Here is a 24,243-nt window from a genome sequence, read left to right as displayed (position 1 = left end):
TCTACAAGCCCAGCCAAAAATACAGATTTAATGACCTGCAGCTTTATGGCTTCTGTAACAAAAGAAAACTGCCACTTTCAGTGATGAAAAGTCTTAACATGCTGTGATTTTGCTCTTCATGTAACATAGAAGACATTTGGGTGCAAGCAGAGGTGGGTGTTGTGTTGATCCCAGCTTTGTGCCCAGCCCTTCTGCCTATTGGTCCATAACTGGCAGTCCAAAGCTTCATAGCTGGGAATATATGGCCTGGGACAGGTCTTTGAATCCTCCTTATCACACCAGGTGAGAGTGTAAAACCAGCGTGTACAAAAGTGTTCACATCCTCTGTTAGCTGCATCCACTTGCCATTGTAAGGCAGTGAGGCTGAAAAAAAGCAGCTTTTGCTTCATCTATGTACATCTCTTTCTCATATTACATATTTCACTTGATTGGACTTGCTTAATGTAAGCGTCTGAACTGAAGTGCAATAGAAGATAGTTATGTAAATTGATCTGAATCAAAATGTCATCTTCTATAACTGTAATGGAAATACTTTTAACTCTGCTACCTCAGTTCTAGCAGTGACAGCTTACTGTGAACCAGAGGTGCAGCCCAGTTGCATCAGCATTAGTGAGGACACAAAGAAAGAAGGGTCTTCTGGAGCTCCAGTTTTGCATGCAGCTTGATATTTGCCTGATTTTGCTTGTCCATCACCTTTTATTGATTACTGCCAGAGTCCTGCTGAGAGCCGCTTTGCTACCAAACTTCCTGTATGCATTCAAAACTGCCAGTGGGTGGGGAATGGGCTGTTTATTACTCCATTCATGTTTCATCCTTGTAATCCATCTTGTTCATTTCTCTAAAAGTATCTACATTTTGGCAATAATTATTTGTGACTTAATAATTCTGCTAACTTAGATTTTCTTCAGAGAGATACTTTTAAAACCTAAAAGCTTTTTTTCAGTCACGCAGTATACATAAAGATTAAACCAGTATGGTCCATTCTGGTTTTAGATATTTAGACTTTATGCCTGAATTCTGAAATCTTTTTAATGGGAGCCTTTTGAAGTGCTTAGAATTTCTATAAGTAACTAATAATTTTGGCATTTCTTGCATGCCCCCATGCCCAGTAAAGTTCTAAACAAAAATGCTTTTCTTTTAATTCAGGCCTTATTTTATTTGTCATAATTGGCCTAATGGGGTCTTATTAGCCCATTTAGCATTCTACAGGTAATGCTAAGATAATGCTTAAACACATGTATATTACCTTAACCCTCCATTGAGGGCCTGATCTGAAGCCCATTGCCACTGATAGGAATGTTCGGTAGGAATTTGATGCTTTGATCTTTCAGCTGTAGCTTTGCAACTTAGAAAATCCGACATAAACATTTCAGTTAACATAAACACATCTGTGTTATCTGCATCATACTTTACTCTTCATGGTTAAAACTATTGGATTGGGGCCTCCTCAAACTGGATAAATATTTAAAACGGTAATTCTGAATGTATATTATAGCAACAAGGTCTGATATAGAAAGAATAGTGTTGATAAAAGATGTGTAACAGGCGCAGTTGTCTTGTGATGTAATGAATAATATTAACACTCGATGAATATGTAAATATATAGCAAACTTTGAGTGTAAGTAATCTATGGCTGCAATACAATAAATGTCAGACTTAGGAGGGATTGAGAATAGCTATTTAAATGTCTTTACTGTGTATCTTATTACTTTAAATATACTCTTTCAGGGCTCCAGTTTGCTCCCAGCTGCCTACCTTGCTCCTGATGTTTACTGTTGAAATAACTACTTGTTAAGCAAAGCAGGTATCTTAATACCAAAGCAATGGAACTAGCAGAACTCCTATTAGACTGCATTGCTTCTGTCTTTATCTTTGTATTGATAATATATTTATGTAATTGCTCTAGTGGAACGTGGTAGCAAGCGGTGACAGAGAGCACAGGCTGTGAATTGTGAGGAGTCTCATTTAATAACCAGGGAAATTCTTGTTGCTTGCAAGAAGAGGTGCAGTACCTGTTCTTTATTTTCCTGTTATTACCTCTCAGCCCTGTGCAGTGAGAGATCTTCTGTCTTATTTCTTTTTTTAATGAAACTGTATTTTTTCAGCCCATGGCTGCTTATTAAATTGTAGTTCATGATACACTTTTGAGGTTTACATCACCCTATGTGGAGCAACTTGGCTTAGGCTGGAGATCAATCTGCACAGGGCATCTGTCACGTAATGATTCTGCTTAGTTACCAACAACACAATTTGGGGTCCCACTGTGTTTTGGGGGTTTTCTCCTTATGTACGTGCGTCAATACTTGTTCTTACAAACGGCATAGCAGAACAGATAGGTGTTTCTGGGTGGTTGTTTTCCTCCACTCCTGCAGTTTCTGTTGTTGAGTGGTCTGATGCTGAGTGTATTAATCTGTGCAGTTGCTTGCTCAGGTGTAATTCCTTGTTCAGCCACGTTTACTCATCCATTGAAGGATGTGCACATTGGTACATCATGGCATATTAAAGGTTTACTGCCGCCTGCCACAGCTGTCATCATTTTGACCCTTCAGTAAACTAACAGTCTTCTACATAATTTTGCTTTCATTCAAGTGTAATGCCATTACTGTGGAGGCAGACAGAAAGCAATTCTCTAAAGAACTTGTCCCATTCCCTCCTCTTCCAAGGAGGTTAATGTGCTCAAATGATCCCTACATTTTCTTTTTTTCACTCTCGTGCTGCAAGAAGAGTGAAGGATAGTCTGTGCTCGCTTTAGGGGGATGGAGTAAACTAAAAGGTTGCACTCAACAGTTAAGTAGAAGCCCTCTTTACCACTTGAATTTCAAATGGTTTCATTTGTTTGTTTCTTTTTCCCTCCCCCCATTTGTTTTCCACTTTTATTTTTGTAGCTTTTTACTAAAAGGTTATGCAAATTTCTGTCTAATACCACTTACCATGGAAATAAGCGAGTGAAAATCTCTTTACTGAAAACCAGCTAAACCACTTTTAAATATTAATGGTGTATGAGAATAACTGAAGACTTACTTCAGTATAATCAGTGTTTTGTTCATAAACATTTGTCATTTACAGGTGGTACCATTTCAAAAAGCAAACACATATCCTCTCAGCTTTATATTAATGTTTGCATTATATTAGCACTTTGCAGGCAGTGTGGGTTTCCTTGTGATCTTGCAGAGCTGATAGAAAGAGCTTGTAGATGATGGGCTGTCTAGGGACATCTATTCAAAGCCTGGCATGTCAGGCAGCAGCTGTCATGTCAGTGAGTGCAGTTTCTCTTTATGAACTTATGGTCGTAACGTCAAATGATTTGTATTTTCCTCATGCTTTTATATTGATTGCTTCTTCTGTATGTACTGCTATTTTACCCAGTAATGAAGTTAAACAATCAAATGGGTCGGTGATTTTTATTGGGTTTCTTGGTTTAGAGACTGGATCTACACTGTCACAGCTTCTCATCAGCTCTCCGAACTCTGGTTTGTGATTTGCTAGTAGGCTTCTTCACTGCTCCCCCAAGTACCAAAGAGGTATGATGCTTTTAATTATTAATGATTTGATACTAGCTGCTGTGTTTTGCATTTCCTTATCAATTGCTCACGCTCCTTTAAGTGCAGCTATTTTTGAACCTCCGATTTCTTTCTAGTTTTATTTCCTATTGCTTTCAGAAGAATTTTTTTTAACATTCAGTTTTTTTGGTTAGCAGAATCTAGCAATTTTCTCCTTAGGATTTCATAACTTCAGCTCTTAATAATATATGCTATGCTCTTATTTACCCTTTCTGTATAACTGTTTTTCACTTCCATTTAAAAGTAACTGTAGCTTCTGTTTAAGCCATTGCTGCCTTATCCATTTTGTACTTTCTCTTAGCTTTTCCGATTGAATTACTATCTAGTTTCTTTTAAAACCCTGTTTGCCTGATAATAAATCCTCTTTTACTGAAAAAATTGTCTAGAGATTCCAATTTTGAGCTTTATGTCTAAACTGGGACCTAAACATACTTCCAGACTCCAATATTTACTGACTATGGCAAGGGTAAAATCGATTTCTCTCATCCCAGTGTCTGTGAGAAGATGATCTTGGTCTAGGAGGCTGGAAAAAGGCTTCTATGCATCCCAACTGTTTTCAGCTGAAAGCCAGACACTTAGCCATACTGTGGTACGTGTCTGCTACACACCCTGAATTGCATTGATTTGTCACTATACAAGGTATCCAAGTGATCGTTAGAGTGAGTTCCTACCAAAAATCATTGCTTTATGTAATGAATTTAATTTATTCCCAGTCAGGCTTGCAAGGGTCTCCAGTTCTACCTTCAGACAACACAGTATCAGAAACAGTTCATTCTGAGCAAGATCGAATGTGATTTTATCATACACTCACCCTCTGCTTAATCGCATAACAATTGTTTTCTTTGCTTTTATAAACCAAAGCATGGGATTATTTATCTGCATGGGAATTATACTGCATTGGGTTGATTGGTTTGTTTGCTTGCTGCCTTTTTTTTTCCTTTAATGAGTGTCTCTATTATATCTGGGTTGAAACAATGATTAATATTGGAAGAGAGGTTTTGTACCTGGCATATGTACTGAAAAGGCCATTCTGATTTTACAGAGGATATGAGGGGCCAAAGTAAATGTGTGACAGAGCCAATGAAATTTTGTCTTAATTGCAGACTTTGTCTGTAGTTCAGGTTAGTCTGAAGGTTGTGTTTGTGTAGCTGGGTAAGAGTGGTTCTTCACTAGGATAGAAGGTAGTGCTTACAGTACTTCAGGTTTGAGCAAATAAGCTATGCTATAGGTATTCATGTCTTGGTGAGGTGAAAGATCAGAAAAAACTATTGGACTATCTGTTTTGACCTCCTGCATATTGCGGTACAGTTTTACTCCATAACCCTTGTATGAGGACCTTATCCAGTATGCACTAACTTACAGCTTCTTTTGAATTGTCTGGATTTTTAATGCTAACTTATCTGGCTCCAGCCTTTGGGTTTGTCTTACTTAAGAAATGATACCAAGAGAAACTCCTATGAATATGCAGTAGGTAGGTGAAGAGGCAGCGTGCTGCTGGTGGCCTCTGCAAAGCCAGCACTGGCATGCAGGTCTTGGTGGTGTTTACTCCTCCAGGGTGCCTTCACTTTAAATGATTTCTTTTATTGACTGCTGCGAGTCTGTTGATGGGAAGGTACAAGTGTAAGCAGGTTGCTTACAGTGAAGTCATATTTCAGCATCTGTAAGTAGGGATGCTGCAGTGAGTCTTGCTGTGCGTGTTGGAGCAACTGCTAGTTGCAGCTGCTCACTGTTCCTTTAAACATCCTACCAGGAGCACATAGCCAGTCCTTAGAAAGAGCTGCCATGCACTCTGCCTGCTGTAGCTTGCCATACGTGCAGAATAGTTTGACACCTTCCGCTGAATATCCAGACTTGAAAACTAATTAAATATACTCAGAAGCTCTTGAGGAAAGGGGAGGTTTCCAGATAAGAAACTGTCTGCTCTAATAGCAGGAAACTCTAGTACAAATCATCAACCCCCTGTTCTGAGCAGCTCCAAGATGAGACCAGATGGCCTTTAGGCTATTTTGGTTGAATGGACTTTTAGTATTTGCTATTTAAGAAACACATTCATCAGATTCAGCTTCCTGAAGCTTCCCAGCTTCACTGCAGCATCTTTTTCCCTCCATACCTTATATACAGGTAAGAAAATCCCTTTATAGATCTTCCTCTCCATTTGAAGTCTTATCATGGGGTTATGTCCAAACTCTGGATTGCTCCCCTTCCAACAAGTTGTTGCTATTTCTCTGTAACATTCACCTAATGGAATCTGGCATTGCTGCTGAGATCGGAAGGTCTGTCTTGTGTTCAGATACCCAGCAGCAAAACCTATGAAATCCATCTGGATGAGAAGTAAAAGGAGTAGATAGAAGAGTTTAGTTGATTGTAATTAATATCATGATCACAAATGAGGGATGGGTGGAGTGAGCTTTACAAGATTGGGCATAAAAGGATTTTAAGAAAGATTGAGGAATGTGCTGAGCCTAAGTTTTGGTAGGAGTTGAGGAGACTGGAACTGGTGGGGAGCAGGGATTGAAGGGAAGCTATTGGGGAGAGGATGGAGGTGTTGTGGTTCCTATGTGTTTCTGCCATTCCTCACATCTCAAGTGAAAGCATTCCAGACCCTGTGAGAAACCATGGCATTAGGACTGGAGCTCCCTGGACCAGGTGGATTTAGGGTTCTGGGTGGCTGCTTCATGGAGACCTATGTTGAAACATTCTTGGTGGCTGCAGCATGTCCCCAGCCAAGAGGGACCAACCCATGTTCCCATCTTAGCCATCAGCACTGAAATCTTACCGCTTGGGGGTATTTGGATAGGGGTTTTTTGGTTGATATTTATGAGCTGAGGCAACCTTAATTCTGGCATTTTCTAGTGGTAAATAATTGAGTTTGCAACCTCGCTATGTTCTTTTAACTTTATTAGGGACTATAGAGCAATATGTTTGCACAAGACAACCGAATTAGATTATGCAGTGGTTTTTGGCTTTTCATTAAGTTTTTTAAAAGCTTGTGTTTGTGCATGAAGTGGAGATATGGCTTCACTGAAAACTTAGTCATTTGGCTTTCATCTTCAGCATTCAAGAAATTATTCTGCCTCTTGGACTGGACAGTGTTCTGTCTCCTGAAGGGAATTTTATCTTTCATTTTTGCATTTTTATGTGAACCTGGCAAATTTTTATTGTTTTAAATATCTCTGCTGTCAGCATCACAATGGTGTGGGGTTTGTTTAATTTTTTCCTGCCTTATCTGCAGCAGAAAATACCAGTTTTGCTGCTCAGCTGTAAATGACATTGTGGTAAGAAATGCATTTCACTGCATCCCTGTCCCCTGGAGTCTGTAAGGAAAGCAACTTCAGACCATCTGCTTTAGCCACTTCTGGCTACTGTAAAGGAAATGAACAGAATATATTCTGGTTTGCTTTGATGTGCTCCTGAACATCCATTAAGCTACAACTTTAGTGCAGCTGTACGGTGCCTGGATAAGAAATAGATCATTTTTCTTATCTATCCTGTCCTCCTGAGCCTGTTAATGTAGTCTAATCCTAGCTAGTAACCCAAGAGATTTATAGTCATAAATGTTTGCAGCAATTTTCCAGGATCTGTTTTATGCTGTGGCAATGTCTTTGTTACATACTACTGCAGTTGTAGTGGAGCACTCAAGGAAGAGTGTATTATATCCCTGTGCAGAAATATTAGATTTGAACATCACAGAAGCAATTAATGTCAGTATTATGTGCTCTATTCAGGATACTAAGGCTAAATTATTTTATTTGTCAAATGTGAAAATTCACTTACCTCTTTTGTAAAATTGTGATGCGAACAGTTAATACAGTAAAATAACTGTTCTTCCTGTATGTGAACCAGGCAGATGTGCTCCCATGAAAATGTATTACTTTTACTTCTGCCTCTGCATTGTTCATCTACCAGGAACTTGGATAATAAAGTTAAAAGTTCTAATTTGCTCAGAGTTCCTTTGTAAATATCATTCTTGATACAGTATTAATTTCTGTCCTTGCGCTCTATCCTCTCCATGGCTTACTTCAAGGAGGTTATTGAAATCACCTATGCAGATCTAGTTGTCTTCTCTAAGATCCCTTGTATTTGTTTTATTAAACTAAAGGGGTGTGATGTACCTGAGAAACCCCCCAGATTTTAGTGTGAGAAACAATATACTGGACAACTATTAACATAAACCCAGATCTTTGGTGTTAGCTTTTCAGGAATTCCAACTCGCCAAGTTAAAAATAGCTGGAGCAAGAAATAAAATCCAGCAGATTCTGGAAAAGAAGATGGCACAGGTGAATTTAGTAGGACAGGTCATGCATGGGTTAAGGTTTGCTCTCTAGGCAAATGACTCCGGTATTGGACATGCCTGGTGGCTGAAAGCTTTGGAGAGGCTGGTCCTCAAAGAGGTGGTCCACTTCCAGGTTGTGAAAACTGGAAGCTCGCTGTAGAGAGCTGGAGCAGCTCCGTAAAGGTTGTATAGTTTCCTCCAGGGATTGTTTATAATTAGCTGTGTTAGAGGTAAGGGCACTCATTATGTTTGCAGCTGTATATAAACTTGTGCATTTCATATTACTTTGCTTAACAATAAATAATTTTGATGGGAATTACAAACATTGTGAAGGTCTGTGCATATTGGGGTTTTATGCTGACTAACAAGCTAGTGTCTTTTTAGGTGTGAAGTAGCAGCTGTGGTAAGACATCTGCTGATAGGACACTTAGTCATCTGCTGTATCTGTTATTTGTCATCATTACATCTGTTATAGTCCACATGGCCCTAATCAAAGCAGTGGGGCACTTTGCCAGGTGCTCCATATAAAGTGAGATGGGGAAAATGACAGATTTTGGTTACCCATATTCTGGCAATACTTTCTGGTGACAACCCAGCGATATTCTATAATACCTGTGGGAGAATCCATCCATTCCTTTAAGGAAGGTGGCTGTCTTTGGAAAGGTAAAGGAGTGAAGTAAACAGCAGGAAAAAAACTCCTGTTGTTGTCAGCATGTTCCCAGTGCTTCAAAACTGAACTGTTACAGGATGGATTTCATTGATTTATTTATTTATAGAGAGGTCTTCTTGGAAGCACTGCCACTTACTTAATAACTAAACAAACCTTTAGGTAATTAGACCTAAATCTGGCAAAGCATTTAGCCATCAGTTTACCTATTAAAACGTGAATAACCTGGTGTTCTTCAGCAGTGAAACTGCTTTGTGGTCAAGAGTGGTTACTAATGGAGGTGCTTTGTAGCTTGTCAGGGTATTTTTAGGGTTTGTTTTGGGCAAGTGTTAGAGGGGAAGGAATCCGTGTTGCATTTGTGAACTTGGCTATGGTATAATTTCCTTGAGCAAACATCCTTCCCTCCCGAGACATTTCTCAAATTGCTTGAATTGCTTTGTTCAATGCTGTGTTTGCCTGGAGTTGAGTGGCGATTCCCAGATAGTATGAATTTATGGAAGGCATACTTTTGGGAATACCTGCTGGAGAATGTTTTTCTTTCAAAACACGCATTTCCTGTGTAACACTCTTTTTTGTCCTGGTCAGGTCATTTTTGCCAGTGCAAAGCAGGTTTAAAAAATTCCCTGCTCATCAGATGTTGACTCAACTTTCATGCAATTCATGTTCCTTTACTGCTTTTTTTTTTTTTTTCCTCTGCTGTCTCTGGTCTCTTCCTTCCGTTCCACACAGCCCACAAAAGCACTCTGATACATCCGTGCCAGTTTCCTGTTAGCTTTTCCTATTTGTTTTTATACAGCACAGGCTTTGCTGTGTGACTTTCAAATGATTCCTGTTTAACTGGTATAAGACTGTTTATTTCTTTCCTGGTTTTCTTTTCTTGCTGAACCCCAAGTGATTTAAGGGGAGGGGAAGAGTTTAAAAGTGTTGCAAGTTCTTGGTGCTGTTCCCTGGAACGGGCTCCGGCAGACCCTTAAGCCCAGAGTGATTCACTTGTTCGATTTCTGCTTTTCACGCAACGGAAACAACCTGCAGGGTCTCTTCCTTCACCTGTATTCTCTATGTGGAAGTTTATTGCATTTTATTGACAATATTTCTATGGATGTGAGAACACAGTCTTGGATGGGCTTTGCTGAATGAGATTAGTGTCATGTGAGCAGAGACAGGAGCAGTATTTCAAACTAAAAACTCAGTTGTCTAAGTAATAGGTTGTGAATAAAACATGCCTTCAGGGTGGGAGGTTGTTTCTGCTTGTCCTTTCCTGGAGCTTTTGGGGCTTAGAATGCCTCTGACATCCTTGGCTGCAGGCACAGGGCTGCAGAAGTATGTTCCCCTTTCCACAGTGGGATTTTAAAAATACACTGCACTGTGTGGTGTAACCTGCTGTACTGTTGCCTTCGTACAGATAAATGTCATACCATAAAATGGAAGTTCAGCAGTGTGTCACAGCATTAAGAGATTTTGTAGAGGTTGCTGTGAAATGATATGATTTCACTGCAACACCAACCTGACAAAAATGAAACTGTGGAGATGGTTCCCCAGTAGCCAGTGAATCTCTTCTCGAGTGACAAATCACCCTCATTCCTTGTGTGCTTTAAGTAATGTTCACTTTTGCACTGTTAATATTTTTCTCCTCTCTAACTCCAGCAATTGATGCTTACAGAGATAATTTTTGGTCTTATCCCCCCCTCCCACCCCAGCACGATTCCCCTGGGCTTGATCTGAAGCTCAGGGAAAGCAGCAGAAAGTCTCACTTGCTTCATGTGAGCTCTGTGCTTTCTCCAAGTTCTCTATGTCTGCAGGCAATCTGTTGGGGTTAACAGGCCATGTATTCCGACTATTCTGTTAAGGGGACACATGTATTTTTAGGAAACTTATAATTATGCCAAGTATGCATTCAGTTTCTGGTATTTCTCTAAAGTAGTATAAAAATCAATAGCCATGGAATTGCTTCTGTATAGCTAATTTGGGGAGGTAGAACCGTGGGGAAGATGAGTTCTTATATTGCATATATGCAATTTAGGTGGTGGTGAAGAAACAAATTTGTCTTACTCTGTTTTCTCCAGAAGGTGTCATTACCAAGGTAGCTATTACAGCACACTGAGGCTGTTATGTTTCCTTAAGAGCTGAGAGACTGGTATTTAATTTCTTTTTAATAATGTGACTTCTACCAGGGTGAGCGGGTTGCGAATTAGTGCTTCATTATGTGCTGACATCAAGCTAAGTCCCTACATCGGAATTGCCTATTCAGGAAAACAGTTAAGAATTGGTTGTCTGACTCATTTAGGTACTTGAACATGCTACCAGTGCGGAATTATACATAAAGCATGTTTAACAAGTTTGGCTGCTTTTAATAATAATGAGTCTAATGAAGTAATGAAATAAATATTTTAGTGGCTCTTGGGATGATTATGTTTGTAGAGCATGAACCCTTGTTCTGCAATTATCAATACACGGTCAGATTGTTAATAAACTATGTTGACAATACATATCAATTGATGTAAGTGTAGTAAGATACTTCGATGTCGCTGGGCTTGGAGTTGGAGACCTACCGAGTCCCCTTTCTCTCCAGGGAGTGAATGTGTCATGTGCAGTACTTAAACAACAACCAAATAATTAGAAGTTGGTATATTTTTAGTAGCTTCTACTAATCCTTTGGAGACCCTGTGTAGAGATATGTGTAACTAGGGGTCGAACATCGCATAGGTTACTTGGGAAATGTGATACAATTCAGTGCTGCCACAAGCTGTGAGTCATGTGTCTGGAGCAGCTTTGCAGTCAAAACTTCTCTGGATTTTTTGTAACAGGGTATTCTGTGCCTTTTCAAAGCATAGGCATAGCATTTGATCTGATCTTCTGTGATCCATTTGCTTACCTTCCTTGATTATGCAAGGTTACAGAAGCCAGAAATGTTCTAGAAGGTACTTGCAGTGAACTGCAGTGATTGCAGTCAGCAGGCATGCGTTGTGCAGATGAAGTTGTTTTTAATTCTTTCTCGCATGTTGATGTCAGACAAGAACAAGGTCTGTTTTACCTTGTACGGATGCTCTATGTAATGTATTCTTTTCCCCTCCAAAGTTCACAAACCCGCATCTCTTAATTGTCATAAATATCACATGAACTTTTAAATGCTTCTGTTCCAAATACATAAAATGGGTATTACAGGGTATGATGCTAATGTTACTGTTACTCTGTGTTTCGAAATGCTTCTTAGTATTGTGCTTGAGACTTAATTTACGAAGTGGAAGGGAAGAACCTACTGGAATATGTGGTTTTCATATCCTTGCTGTTTGTGTGTGCAAGAACATGTTTATTGTTCTCCTTCTTGGCCAAAATAAAAGACTTTTCAATAAAGCTGAGTTACGTTTTCTTGCTCCCATTTTACTGCAATGGCATGTGTAGTTCAGTGAATTTAACTTTATGTACTTGGTACTAAAGAAATGAGGCAAATATGCAGGGGAAGGGAGAAGAAAATGCTTTTTCAGGAGTCAGGAAAGTCTAAGTTGCGAATTTTAAACTTTCTTCTATATAGCAAACTATAACCAGGCAATAAAACCCACTTAATTTACACAGTTCTGGACTGGTTTTAAGTTGGATGTTTTGTTTTTTTCTTTTCCTCTTCCTCCTTGTGAAGTCAGATATTTGTAACATTTTTACCAAAATAATTTCAGTGTTATGATTACAGGCAATCATGTAGGCAAGAGAAACTAATGAAAAAGCTTTATTTAGGTGACCAGTTTGAGAAAGTAGATGGAATTTTAAACATCTGATTAGACAACCCGTGTGTGTGTGTATATATATGTATATATGTGTGTGTATATATATGTATATACATGTATATATATGGTTTTGCCCTTTTCTTTCAAACCAATGGGATATTGCTATCCCTTGGGGTGCTGGAAAAGAAGTCCTGTTGTCACTCATCACTTCTCAAAACTATCTTCTGTTCCTATCCTCATCCTTTGTTTCCAGTTTTATTTTATCTATTAAGACATTTCAGCAGAGTAAGAGCCTTTAGATTCAGAGATATAAATCCATCTCTGAAATGTAAACAGTCATTTCCATTGTTTGCCCACCTTTTGTGACATTTTATTTACCCTGTCAGTTTTCCGAGAACTTAATGTTCCTTCCCAATGATTTCATGCAATACCAAGTTTTGTTAGAAGATACAGCACTACTCCCTGGTGTTACTGCAGTTAGAACACTGGCTTTATTAGTGAAAAAAAAATACAAGAAAAAAAAAACAGAACCAAATAATCTCTGCTGCTATTCTACCAAACACAACTGGCTTTGACCTTTAATACTTGAGTATGCTACAAAGATGCCTGAAAATCAGACTAGAATCTTGCATGTAAGCAGCAAGTACTTTCCAAGGTCAGAGGTTCGGACTTTGTTGTATAGTGCTAGTAGCGAATTAACTCATATTATTTTGCATGGTGAGTGTTAGTTATTTTCAGAGTGGTGCCAGGCAATGTGTCAAGAGAATATACAAGTATATAAATGAATTAAGTGATGATATTTCTGCAGCTGCATGATTAGTCTGGTACTTGCGCCGCTCTAGAAGGTAGGATGGAGAGCTTCCTGATAATTAGTGACAAATTACTCTTTCATTGTAGCATAGTTCATATCCTTCATTTTCTGATGGATTTTGCATTGCTGCTTGTTTCCCAAAAAAACTATTCCCCTGTGACAGCAGTCTTCATCTGCAATCAGTGATTAATAACTTCTGCAGTACAACATTGCAACAGATCAGACTGCAGAGCTGTGGTTGGTCCCACTGAGTACCTGCGGGATGATAAGGATATGCCTTTCTGAATGCCTCGGCATGTTCCCAGGTCACATCCCTTCCAGGGGTGCTCCCAGCCCAATCCCATCCTGCTCGTATGGTGTGTCGGGCAGCACAAAGATATCAGAGTTTCTGAAGGTCTGTATTTGCAGTAAAAGAACACGTGTGGTTAGAAAGCAGTGATATGAATAATTCCATTTTAATTACAGAGATTATGTGTATTATGCAAGATTTATGGCCCACAGTGCTTGTGAGGTGAGGGGGTAAAATTTGGGCGCAATTCCTTGTGTATGTAAATGGATTTTTTTTTCTTTTTGTAGATCTTAAAGTCCAAACTGCATAGCTCTTTTCATCCCAATATAGAACAGCGTGTGTCCTCTGGGACACCGTCAGCTCTTGGCTCTTCCTTTCCTGACTCAGGGGAATTGTGTTGGGGTGGGTAATCAATCTGTATTGTTACGGAGGGCAGAGAAAAAGATGCTTAAGGGCCTGAAACAAATTGCAGGGCATGCTATTTCGATCTGGTGAAATCAGTTTGGCTGTGGTTGTATGTGACCTCCACAACATGTCCAGCAGAAGGTTCACAATTTATTCTGTGCATGAAAAGGTAGGCCTTTGATACCTACCTGCAAAGAAATTTAGTTGAAAAGCTGAAAATAGGCTTTTTAAGAAACCCTCTTATGAGCTTTATGTGCAGTAACAAAGACTAATACAGCAATATCTTATTGCAGCATTAAATGTATTTTTTTTAAATGAAGCATTGAAATTCTAATTGTTCTTCAGTTTTCTGACTGTAACAGCTGTTGCTTTTCAATATTAAAAGATACTCTATTTTGGGAAATAGCTACTGTTGGTCAATTCACTACTTCTCTTATGCTTGGCTATAAAAACAGCCTTATTTTGAAGCTGTGTGTTAGTGTCCTGTAAAAGGTTATAAACAGACAGTTTTTCGATTTTTCTCCTCTTTGGTTTTATTATGAAAAGAAGTTGTTTATTCATGGAAAAAGCGTAGAGTCTTGATCTCTGTATTGCATGTCACATCTAGCTTAATTCAGGGCTATAACGGGGCCATACTTTCTTGGATCTTGAGTCACCAGTTAAAGGGAAAGTTAGTATAGATTTGTGATAAAATATTTGCCTATTTACACATGGTAGCATTTGTTTCCCTTCTTATACAGCTTAAAGTGATCACAGAAGACCTAGAGCCAGACAGAGCAGATCACTGTTTAGTACACTGATGTGCAAAGTCCATGCCTTCACAGAGTTTAGCAATGTTACGGGGATTAGGCTGCAGGGAGATGGTCGAGGGTTTTCTGTTTTAAAAGACAGATATCCGGTTCCTGAATAGCTGTGCTATTAGTGTTATTTTACGGTTGGCTATGGGAGCTCATTTGGCTTGTGATGCTATTTCCATCAGAGCCTTCATTTTGGAAGAAACAGTGGCTTATGGACCTATTATTAAGTTACACTTATGGCTCCTTTTTCATGATCAAAATTACAGTCGCATAAGCCTAGTGTAAGAATAAAATTCTCCATGCTATCTGTTAAGTCATGTTCTCATAAATTAGTTGACTTCAATCCTAATTCTGGCATCCTTCCTTGTGTTGATCAGTGATTTCTTTTGCAACCAGTCCGCTGAAATTGCTGAAGTTAGTGGTATACAAAGAGATGTGATTCCGGGATTTGAGAACTTGAAGCTCCTGTATGTTTAAGTCTTTTCTGCTTCCTAATATCCACTTCACCTTCCTTTCAAAAACAGATCTTGAAAACTCCAGGACGAAAATAAGAAGTGCCGTGTCAGTTCGAGAGGGGCAGGGAGTCGTGCTGCTCTGCGGACCACCCCCCCGGGCAGGAGGTAAGGACCTTCCAGGCTTTGTGCTTCAACCAGAGCGGATTGACTGTAAAGTGGAATATCTCCCTGGAAATGCAGAAGGGAGATCTTTCAGAGAGAGCAAGATAAAATCTGGTTTGTGAAGTAAATACAGAGAAGAAGAATAAAACCAGAAGAGGGGGAGGGAAATACTTAAGAGGATTTACTTATATCTTGAAATGCCTTTCTAGTTCCTAGTAATTCTTGTGCACTTAACGTGTCTGATTTTTATGATATTTCTAGTAATTAATTGAGTTTTTTTCTGGAATTAAATTCTGCCCAATCACAGTTACCAAGCCTCAGTGAATCTAGCTTTTTCTACGTGTAGACAATTGCAAAGAGTAGATTGTTTTCTTTAATTATGCTGGTATCTGCCTATGTTCTTGCAATCAAGACGTTTCTTAGTGTAATGTAATGATGCGGGCATAATTTAAAACACTGCTGTCTTGAGAGGGGTGACAAAACTGCCTGTGTGGATACTTGCTGGACCAGAAATTGCCCGTACACTTTATCATTCATTCTTCGTCTCCAGTCTTTGACTAATTGCTATTGAACCTCAAGCAATATTTGAAAGGAACTAGGTTTATTTGTTTTTAATTGATGTGGAGTCTCATTACGGAAGGGCTGTGATGTTAAAACATTAGATTTGATTGCAAAGACAAGGTAATACAAGCTAAACATTGACTAGAATAATATAGGTATTGTGGCCTCTTAAATTTGGCGGAGTCCAAGCAGACACAGCTATAAAGTGGCAATTTTACAACTGTCTGAGCTTGCAGAATTTTTCTTTCTCTAAACTGATACGTACTCTTAAATCATCTTTGTAGCCTTGCAACAGCTTTGTCTTTTCAGTTGCTGAGAAAATGGGTTATTCTCCCAGCTATCTATAAGAATTAGAATGATTGAAATTTGCTTCTCTGTGCAGTCTAAAGACCATATTACCCCAGCCTTTCGTATACTCACATCTCTTGCATGGGTATACACCCAGAGGTGACTGCCAAACTGACTACAACTTTGCCTGACTCTGGCAATGTTCAAGTTTGAAGTGTTGAACAGGAGGTGATATAAAACATGCTCACATTGCGAAGAACAGTGGTTTAAATCAACACGTGGAAGAGGTGAGAATTTATTTTGCAGTCAGCAGATGGTGTATGATTGACACCCCCACGCTGTGTTATTTGTGCAAAAAAAGGAGAGAGCTGAGGGCTCCCTGAGTTATCAAGTGGAATTGGGGGTTGGTACCAGAATTATGTAAGGTCCTTGGATTCGTCTGAGGGATGGAGGATTAACCAGTAAAGTTTTCAGGCAACATGGGGCCAAGTGGAAGAATTCCTTCCTCTTCTTTCTTTACTAAAATATACCTACAGCAGTGACATCAAACATAGAGTGCCTTTAGATCTGGTGTGGTAGAATGCAGGTTGGTAAGCCTTAGATAAAATATCTATCCATTAAGCAAAGCTAGTTTATTATGAATAGCAGGAATGGTTTAGGAACAGCTGACCTGGCCTGAGGGCTGTTCAGCCCTTTCCAGACCCTTTTTTCTTTGATTCTGTATTTGTTGAATGGAGTTATTGAATAATTTCAGAAAATACTAATTGTAAAAACCTTCTCAAATACTTTTTCTCTTAACCTCCAAAATATTGTTCTTTAATATTCTGTCATGTTCGTGTAATTTCTAAGTTCTTGCTAGCTTAATTGCGCTTATGTTTTATATTCTTAGTAAGAAGTCTTCAAGAAGAGATGGATTAAATGGGGATTATTCCTCCATATACAGCATCCCAGTTACAATAGTGACCGATGTTCATCCCAAAAGAAATAACCAGTTCATAGTATGGATAAATAGGAAACTCCTTCCCCTCTGCAATATGGCATATTTTTTTGTTGTTGTTGGCTTATCTTAGCCACGTGTATTTACATAAGTGATAAGGAATATCCTCCTTCAGTGGGGAGCAAATTATTCACGTGGTTAGCCATACTTCGTTCCTTTGGAGGTTGCAGTTCCAGTTCCATCAGGGTATGGGCGTGTATCATTTAAACCAAAATTAAACTTTATTTAAGCTTGTACACATTAACTCCTATCCTGAGCTTGTATTTTAGCTTTGTTTCTGTGTTGGCTGTTTGTGTGCGATGGGAGGAAGATGGTGCTCAGTATTTCCAGTTGAGGGTGCTCCGATCAGTTTTACATTTCTGCCATTAAACATGAGCTATGTGGCAAACCACAAGAATATTTTCTTTAGAGTTAGTGCATTTCATCTTTTTTAACAGTCTTGTTGGAAATTTGCTGTATGGGAGATGGAATAAATGGCTGCCTCTGTGTTTAGACTTCCCCCTAAATATCTTACTAATTCAACTGAGTTTTGTGTTGGATAATGTATGTTGTATTATAATTAAGCAGTGAGTTTTGGATAATTAAGATGGTCATCTGTCATCGTTCTGCATGACCATACTTCTGTATATAATTTTAATTTTGTTACAGAGAGCCTGTTAAAATACCCTGTGTTCTCCGCAGATCAGTAAGTCCTCTCACCCACATACTGGAGATAATCTGACATCTAAAATTGACTTATGTAGAACTCCTGCCATCTTCTTCAGTTGTTATAACCACTAAATTTGACTGAAGTCTCTACAGCTATTTTCACTTTTTACTGGGTTACTGTTACGTCTTGATGGTTTTAAAGGACTGTTGCTATAACAAACATCTCAACATACAAAACTTAATATTGGGCACACTTAACATGCAGCCAGCTATAAAGCATTCATGCGATGCTAATTTTTTCCATCCTGCCAGGAACAGAGAAGGCTAGGCATATGGAGAGCTAAAAATGATTTTTCTCTGGTATTGATTTTGTTCCAAAATTGGTATCTAAGGAGTGGCAAAGCCCAAAGTAAAGCAAATCTGCGAGTTCCTTTAGTGTTTTACCTACTGTTACTACTGTGTGTGTACCTTGATTATCATGTAGCTTGTCTTCAGTTATTTCTGTTTGTTATATATTGTGATTTGTATTTGTTTAATAGAGTCAGTTTTACTGCTCTGGCATTAATTTTGGACTAAGAGGTATATTCTGCTTTTTAGGAGGGGAGGAAGCAATGAGCCATAGTCCTTTTCTGTTGTCTGTGGTGGGTCAAGAGCTGCTTTATACACAGAGGAAAAGACGGGTTGTTTTTTTTTAATGGTAGAAGTGAAGATTTGCTTGATAGTTATTCAGTTATTTCAAAGAATTAAGGCTTGCTTGGAGAAAACGGGCATTAGACTTATGTTGGTGGATATACTCCCTGTTACCTTGTTACTACGTGGAATATGACCGTAACCCGCAAGAACTTCAGTAAATGGCAAGAACAGTGGGGAGCTGACAAGCTGTTGCTTGAAAGTTGCAAGGAAATTCTATTTAACTTATAGTCATGATTAGCCTCAGTGTTCCTATTTCATGCAACATGGCCAGGATATTTCTACATATAAAGCAGAAATGTGTGCTCCATCTTACTACCATGCCCTGATAAATGTGGACCTAATTAATAAACGAGGCCATATTTGAAGGATAGGGATCAATTTAGCTTATAGCATATCTTTTTAAAGTTGTGACATGCTAACAGGAAATATTAGATCATGAAAACCTAGGACCCAATTTATTGCTCACTGTTTGGTATGACAAGTCATTCCATGAATAATGTCATGTCTCTTGCAAATTAGTATTTAGACTTGCAAATTTTTGCTAATGTCTCTTGTATCACCATTTGGAGACCTACATGTTCCAGCAAGTCTATGCTATTCATGAATAACATGGTGTGGAAAGTATCTCGTGCCAGAAATATTTTGATGCTTTGATTATTTTTCTGCAACTCCTGAATATCAAAATACTGGGTTTGTTTGTTTTTTTTTTCCTGTAAATGGAATTAATTTTACTTAATTTGGCTTTGGAAGCAGTTCATACCCTTAAAGCAAAGCAAAACCAAACTGATAGGATTCCAAAAATTCCAGTTTCAGAAGGTTGAAAACACCCTGGTTTTCCACTTATACTTTTTGTTTTGTTGTAGATTGTGGATGACACCTATCTGGGCAAGAGCAATAAATCATACTTTCAGTAGGCATATTATGAGGTCTTTGCACAAAAATGGATTCTAAAGAGGCTAGTACGCTGAATATTGTAAAAGCAATGGCCATAAAACTGGTTCCGTAGTGTTGTCGAGCTGTTCTCAATCTGCCAGGGAGAAATGGTATTTTTATTTAAAAATATATTTTGCAATAGTCCTGCTGGTGTTGTCATCCTCATCTGCACAAATTTCAGCTGACAGTTTGAAATCAAATGGTACCCAAGAGGCACTTACATTTGTCCGTATGAGGGACAGTAATACCCATTCACAGCTGGGTTTTACAGTGATTTCTATCTGTCAGAGCATTATTTTTACCACTGGTAACAAACCAATCCTACAGAGATTCTCTGTCTGTTCTGCACTTTATCAAATACAGTCTTTCCAAAACACTTTCTTTTGATAAACCTGTGCTCCAGTTTCACCGATAGCCCAGGGAGGAGTTTTGCATAAGATTGGATCAGCTTTTCCTGTCTGCAGTGCATTTGGTTTCCACTAAAGATGCACCAAGAGTTAAGTACATACAGTAGCAGCATGTATAATGTAGCTGCTGTCAGAGTGAGCAAAGAGTAGCACAGGCTTTTGTGGGAATAATACTGCACAATTTTTATCAACCAAATGTTCGTGGGCACTCCAGAAGACCTCAAAAGACTTTGGGGTGTGCACTTTATTGCTGAGGCTGGCTCTCATTAGCCCTCTTTCCTGAACAAACTGAAAGAGGCATTGGTATGGGATTAGAGCATTTTAATGGGAAGCTGTGCCTCTTGCTGTTGGGGTGTTTGTTGGAAGAAGGGGTTGGGGATGGAAAGAAAGAGGGACGGGTAGATTAGGATGAACTAAATTGCAAGAAAAAAATTCTGTTCAAGCTTTTTCACTTGGCTCATCCCAGGTATCTGAAGTATGCCTTGGGGAAAAGAAGAGAAACTTGTAGAAAATAACTGCGTTTGGCCCTCTACCAAGATTATTTTTATCCTAAACTGTTCCTGAGGGGGGTTTCTCCCCCGGCTCTTTATTTTCTCTACTAAAATATTAGAGTTTTTCTTTGGAAGCAGAGTAATTGATTAGGAAGAGGCAGAAGGGAGATGGCTGTGGTCCCAGCACACAGCTGGAGCTGATCATTACACTCCTTAAGAGTACTGAAAGTGATTTTTGGTTTTTGCAGGGTTTACCAAGTACCTTCTCCTATATCAGTGCAAGACAACCAAATAAAAATTGTCACTAATTACCACTTCCACCTACCAACATTAGTGCATTCCTTGGAAAATTTACACTGGGGGATTTCCATTAGTTTCCTTTAGTTTATCTTCTTAATATTTAGCATTCAGAAGAAATCAGTTGAGCAATAAACTAAACTGTGATCTTTTTAGCCTCAAAATTATTACAGGCAGGAAGCAATTTTAAAATACTTTCAACTACTGAAAAAGCACAACAGAGTTGTTAGAAATGCTCTGAGCAATTAAATATAAAGTTATAGGGAGGTGATTAAAAGAACAATTTGTCATTTGAAATGGATATGGCTAATGGGTATGTATTTAAATATTGCTTCCTAAAGCAGTTTCTTACTCTGCTGCATACTTCCAAAGTAGAGGCGATTTGGTCGGAGCCTGTATACATTGAGTGACACAGCTAGTCTGAAACAGTTCAGAGGTGTCATAAAGAGAATCTAATCCATCATCATCCAGCACAACCACAGGGGAAGCCAAACTGAGTTTTTACTCAGCACCAAAAACTAAATGTAGAAAAGCATTTTCTTTGACTTTCCCATTAGCATCTGGATTTCCTTTGGAGCACTAAGGAACATTTAACCTGCCAGTTAAGGGGCACTTTGATGTTAGAAGGTCAAGTTCAGTTTGAAGCAGCACTGACTAATGGTCAAATCCCCTGTGTGACAGGAGAGCAGGAGTGAAAAGGCAGACAGCAGGCAGAGCTGTGTCACTGAGCTGCTTTTCCAGTGGATGTGCTGTTTGGAAATCTATTTACTGTGAGGGTTTTTCTGGTATTAACAAAACAACACTTGCCAGGCTGGCACATCTGTGTTTCACAAGGATGAGCTTAGAAATGTTTGTTTTAATTAGAATGCTGTGCTTTGCTTTCAATGCTGCTTTGAAAGACTTAGTAAAAACTTGAGTGTAGAGAAGGCAGACCTTCAGTGGGCTGTTCTACATCACCAGAGCTTTGCCACCAGTGGCAGCCAGTGACAGATCACAGAGCAGTGTGTGCAATTCCTCCTGGGCCTGTTCTGTGGTTGTGGTATGGGTAGGAGGCAGTAAAGATAAATACATTTTATGCTGTAACTATGTGTAAAGAATCACATATTTTATTTACATCACACCAGCTCATTTCTAAACGAGAGAATGAGTGGACTCTGACCACATTCCATTTAAAAATGAAAATTAGGTATTAGCCTGAAGTAGGAACCTTTTGATTTCAGCTAAAACATTTTAATATTCTCATTAAATGTGTAGACTGAAATTGCAGGATATTACATAGGTATCTTGCACTGCTCTCGTTGGTTTGGGTTATTCCATACACAGAAGTTAATGCCTGATTACCTGCAGAGCATGCTGAATATTGATCTGTTTTATTTTATCTATAAAATAATTCACCTTTTATGCCAAAATGGTTAATGGCCTATTTCCAGTCAGTGTTTCCATTGCACTCTGGAATACAGTGAATTTCTCAGGATATATTCGTCACTTTTTGTAGCTGGGCTTGGATTCCCATCATGGAATTTGCATTTTGCATGAACAAAAACATCTTCAGCCAAAAGAAGGGAATTGTTCTAAAGGGTTTGGGGGTGAATTTCAGAAGCATGCATAAATCTCCAAATCATTTTCCCCACACTGGGAGGACATTACACCTATTTTAACCTTGTCTTTTGCCTGAGGTAGATAAGATTTTTATTTGAAAACATCCTTCAATGTTTGCAAAAAAGCCCAAAGATGTGATTTATTTTATGGCAGAAATAAAGTATTACCTATTTTCTTGGCTAAAGTCCAGTTGCAGCTGGTTGTGCTGGCTTGCCAAAGGAAGGATAGGCTACTTGAGGCAGAAAACTAAGTGGAATAAAACAGCTAGAGTTTGCCCAAGTAGGAAAAGTAGTTAATGATATGTTTGAAGGTAGTATATGTAAGATAGAACATAGTGTAATCGTATTGAGGGTTAGGCTACAGTGCACTAAGGCTGGTTTGCATCAAGGTTAAGAGCGTCCCCTGGGAGCCTGATGCACTTTCACCTCATGCAGATTAATTTCCTACTTTTAAATACTTTGTTGGCACTTTCCTAGGGGTTCCTTTGCAGGCAGGCATGCAGAGCTGTCCTCAGCAGTGATGACTGCGTGTGGCTGCCCACAGAACCACACACGATTGCTTCCTGTCTGTGCCTCGAGAGCTTATGCCTTCCTGGGTGATGTTCATCCACAAAGCAAGAGGCTTTTCTCTATTTTCTGACATTTCGTCACAGTTTGAGCTGAAACTGGGCCAAATGATGAGCTAATTGGTTTCTTCCTTAATTATGAAATCTGTCAATTATCCCCTCAAAATCAGTGTTACTTTTCCATTACTTTTAACTCTAAGGTAGGTAATTCAGAATTCAAAGTAGCTGGTTGTTACCAATTTCAATGTCCTTAATTACAGTTTCTGTCATTGCTAAATTTTGTCTGATTGCTTTTTTGCACACAGTTTTTTAGAAGCCATATAACATCCTGCAAGTTAGGCAGAGTGCCAGTTGAAGACAGAAAATACTAGGGTATTTCAGCTTGTCCCTATATCTCAATTACAGAATATAGTAAAATCTGAATAAGAGAACTGTATGAAATAACATAGATTTGGATATCAGTGACTGACAGGAAACTTCTTTAAAACATAAAACCTCTACTTCAGTGAGTCTGCTGCATTCAAAATCAAGTGATTTAATTTCTTCTCAGGACTGTTTATGAAGACTGTTTCAGAAGAACATTGTTCGCAGCATTTACTTTTGGTTATTTTAGAAGTCTAATTTAGATGTGAATTATGGGGCTAGCAGATACTATTAAGCAGGTACGTAGGAGTGATGGTCTGGAACAAAAGGAGCAAGGGATGACCTGTAAAATTTGTGTATTTGGTGGATAAAACTTCATCCTTCTCCTTCTGGTCATATGTCCGTATGCCTTCCCCTCACACCCAAACTTTTGCTTTGCTGAATTCATTTATAGTTTTGGATTTTCACAGAATCACAGAATAGTTAGGGTTGGAAAGGACCTTAAGATCATCAACTTCCAACCCCCTGCTGTGGCCAGGGACACCGCACACTAAACCATGTCACCCAAGGCTCTGTCCAACCCGGCCTTGAACACCACCAGAGATGGAGCATTCACAACTTCCTTGGGCAACCCATTCCAGTGCCTCACCACCCTCACAGTAAAGAACTTCCTCCTTATATCCAATCTAAACTTCCCCTGTTGAAGTTTGAACCCGTTACCCCTTGTCCTGTCACTACAGTCCCTAATGAAGAGTTCCTCCTCAGCATCCTTCTGTTTACAGTAATGAAATTGCCCTGGTTCCATCAGCAGTCTCCTCCTGATGTGTTGCAGCCTTTCGGAGAAAATGTGTAATACAATTAAAAGCAATCTTTTCAAAAGCATGGAGATGAGCTTAAGGCCTAACTTTGAACCCAGTTAAAAACTGCATGTGTGGGGCTTACCCCCTTATGTTGCTTTAACAACATAGGAAATAAAAGTATGTGTTGGGTTATTTTTTTATGGCTCGTAGATGGCAGACAGTGACCATGGTGGACCTCAAAGGCCTTGCTGATTTAAGTGTTGAGTTCTGTAAAAATTAAGTTAAAAAATGACAGGTGATTTTCTAAGCGGTTTTTAATTGAACACTTAGGGGAACAGCTTGCCTGGAACACCGTGAAGCTGCTGCGTTGTGGCTTGTAGACTGCACAGTAAATAATAATCAAATAATGCAAAATAAAGAGGAAAAGCCAACCAAGATATAGTAAGCAAATAAAAATTGAGTAATA

General features: G+C 38.9%; 1 protein-coding gene across 1 annotated transcript in view; it reads left to right on the top strand.

The window, feature by feature from the left end:
- Positions 1–24,243, top strand: part of LOC130606504 (contactin-3-like) — a 102,203-nt gene that overhangs the window by 39,209 nt on the left and 38,751 nt on the right. Inside the window, exon 3 of the mRNA XM_057422914.1 lies at positions 15,043–15,138. Within this exon, the coding sequence (XP_057278897.1) occupies positions 15,043–15,138 (96 nt within the window). The remainder of the gene's footprint in view (positions 1–15,042; positions 15,139–24,243) is intronic.

The sequence above is a fragment of the Pezoporus wallicus genome, unplaced genomic scaffold, assembly GCF_028554395.1.
Source record: "Pezoporus wallicus isolate ANWC-B61680 ecotype Strahan unplaced genomic scaffold, APGP_CSIRO_Pwel_v1 contig_7073, whole genome shotgun sequence".
Lineage (NCBI taxonomy): Eukaryota > Metazoa > Chordata > Aves > Psittaciformes > Psittacidae > Pezoporus > Pezoporus wallicus.
The sequence above is the reverse complement of the archived record's forward strand: the minus strand, read 5'-3'. Positions and strand labels throughout refer to the sequence as shown.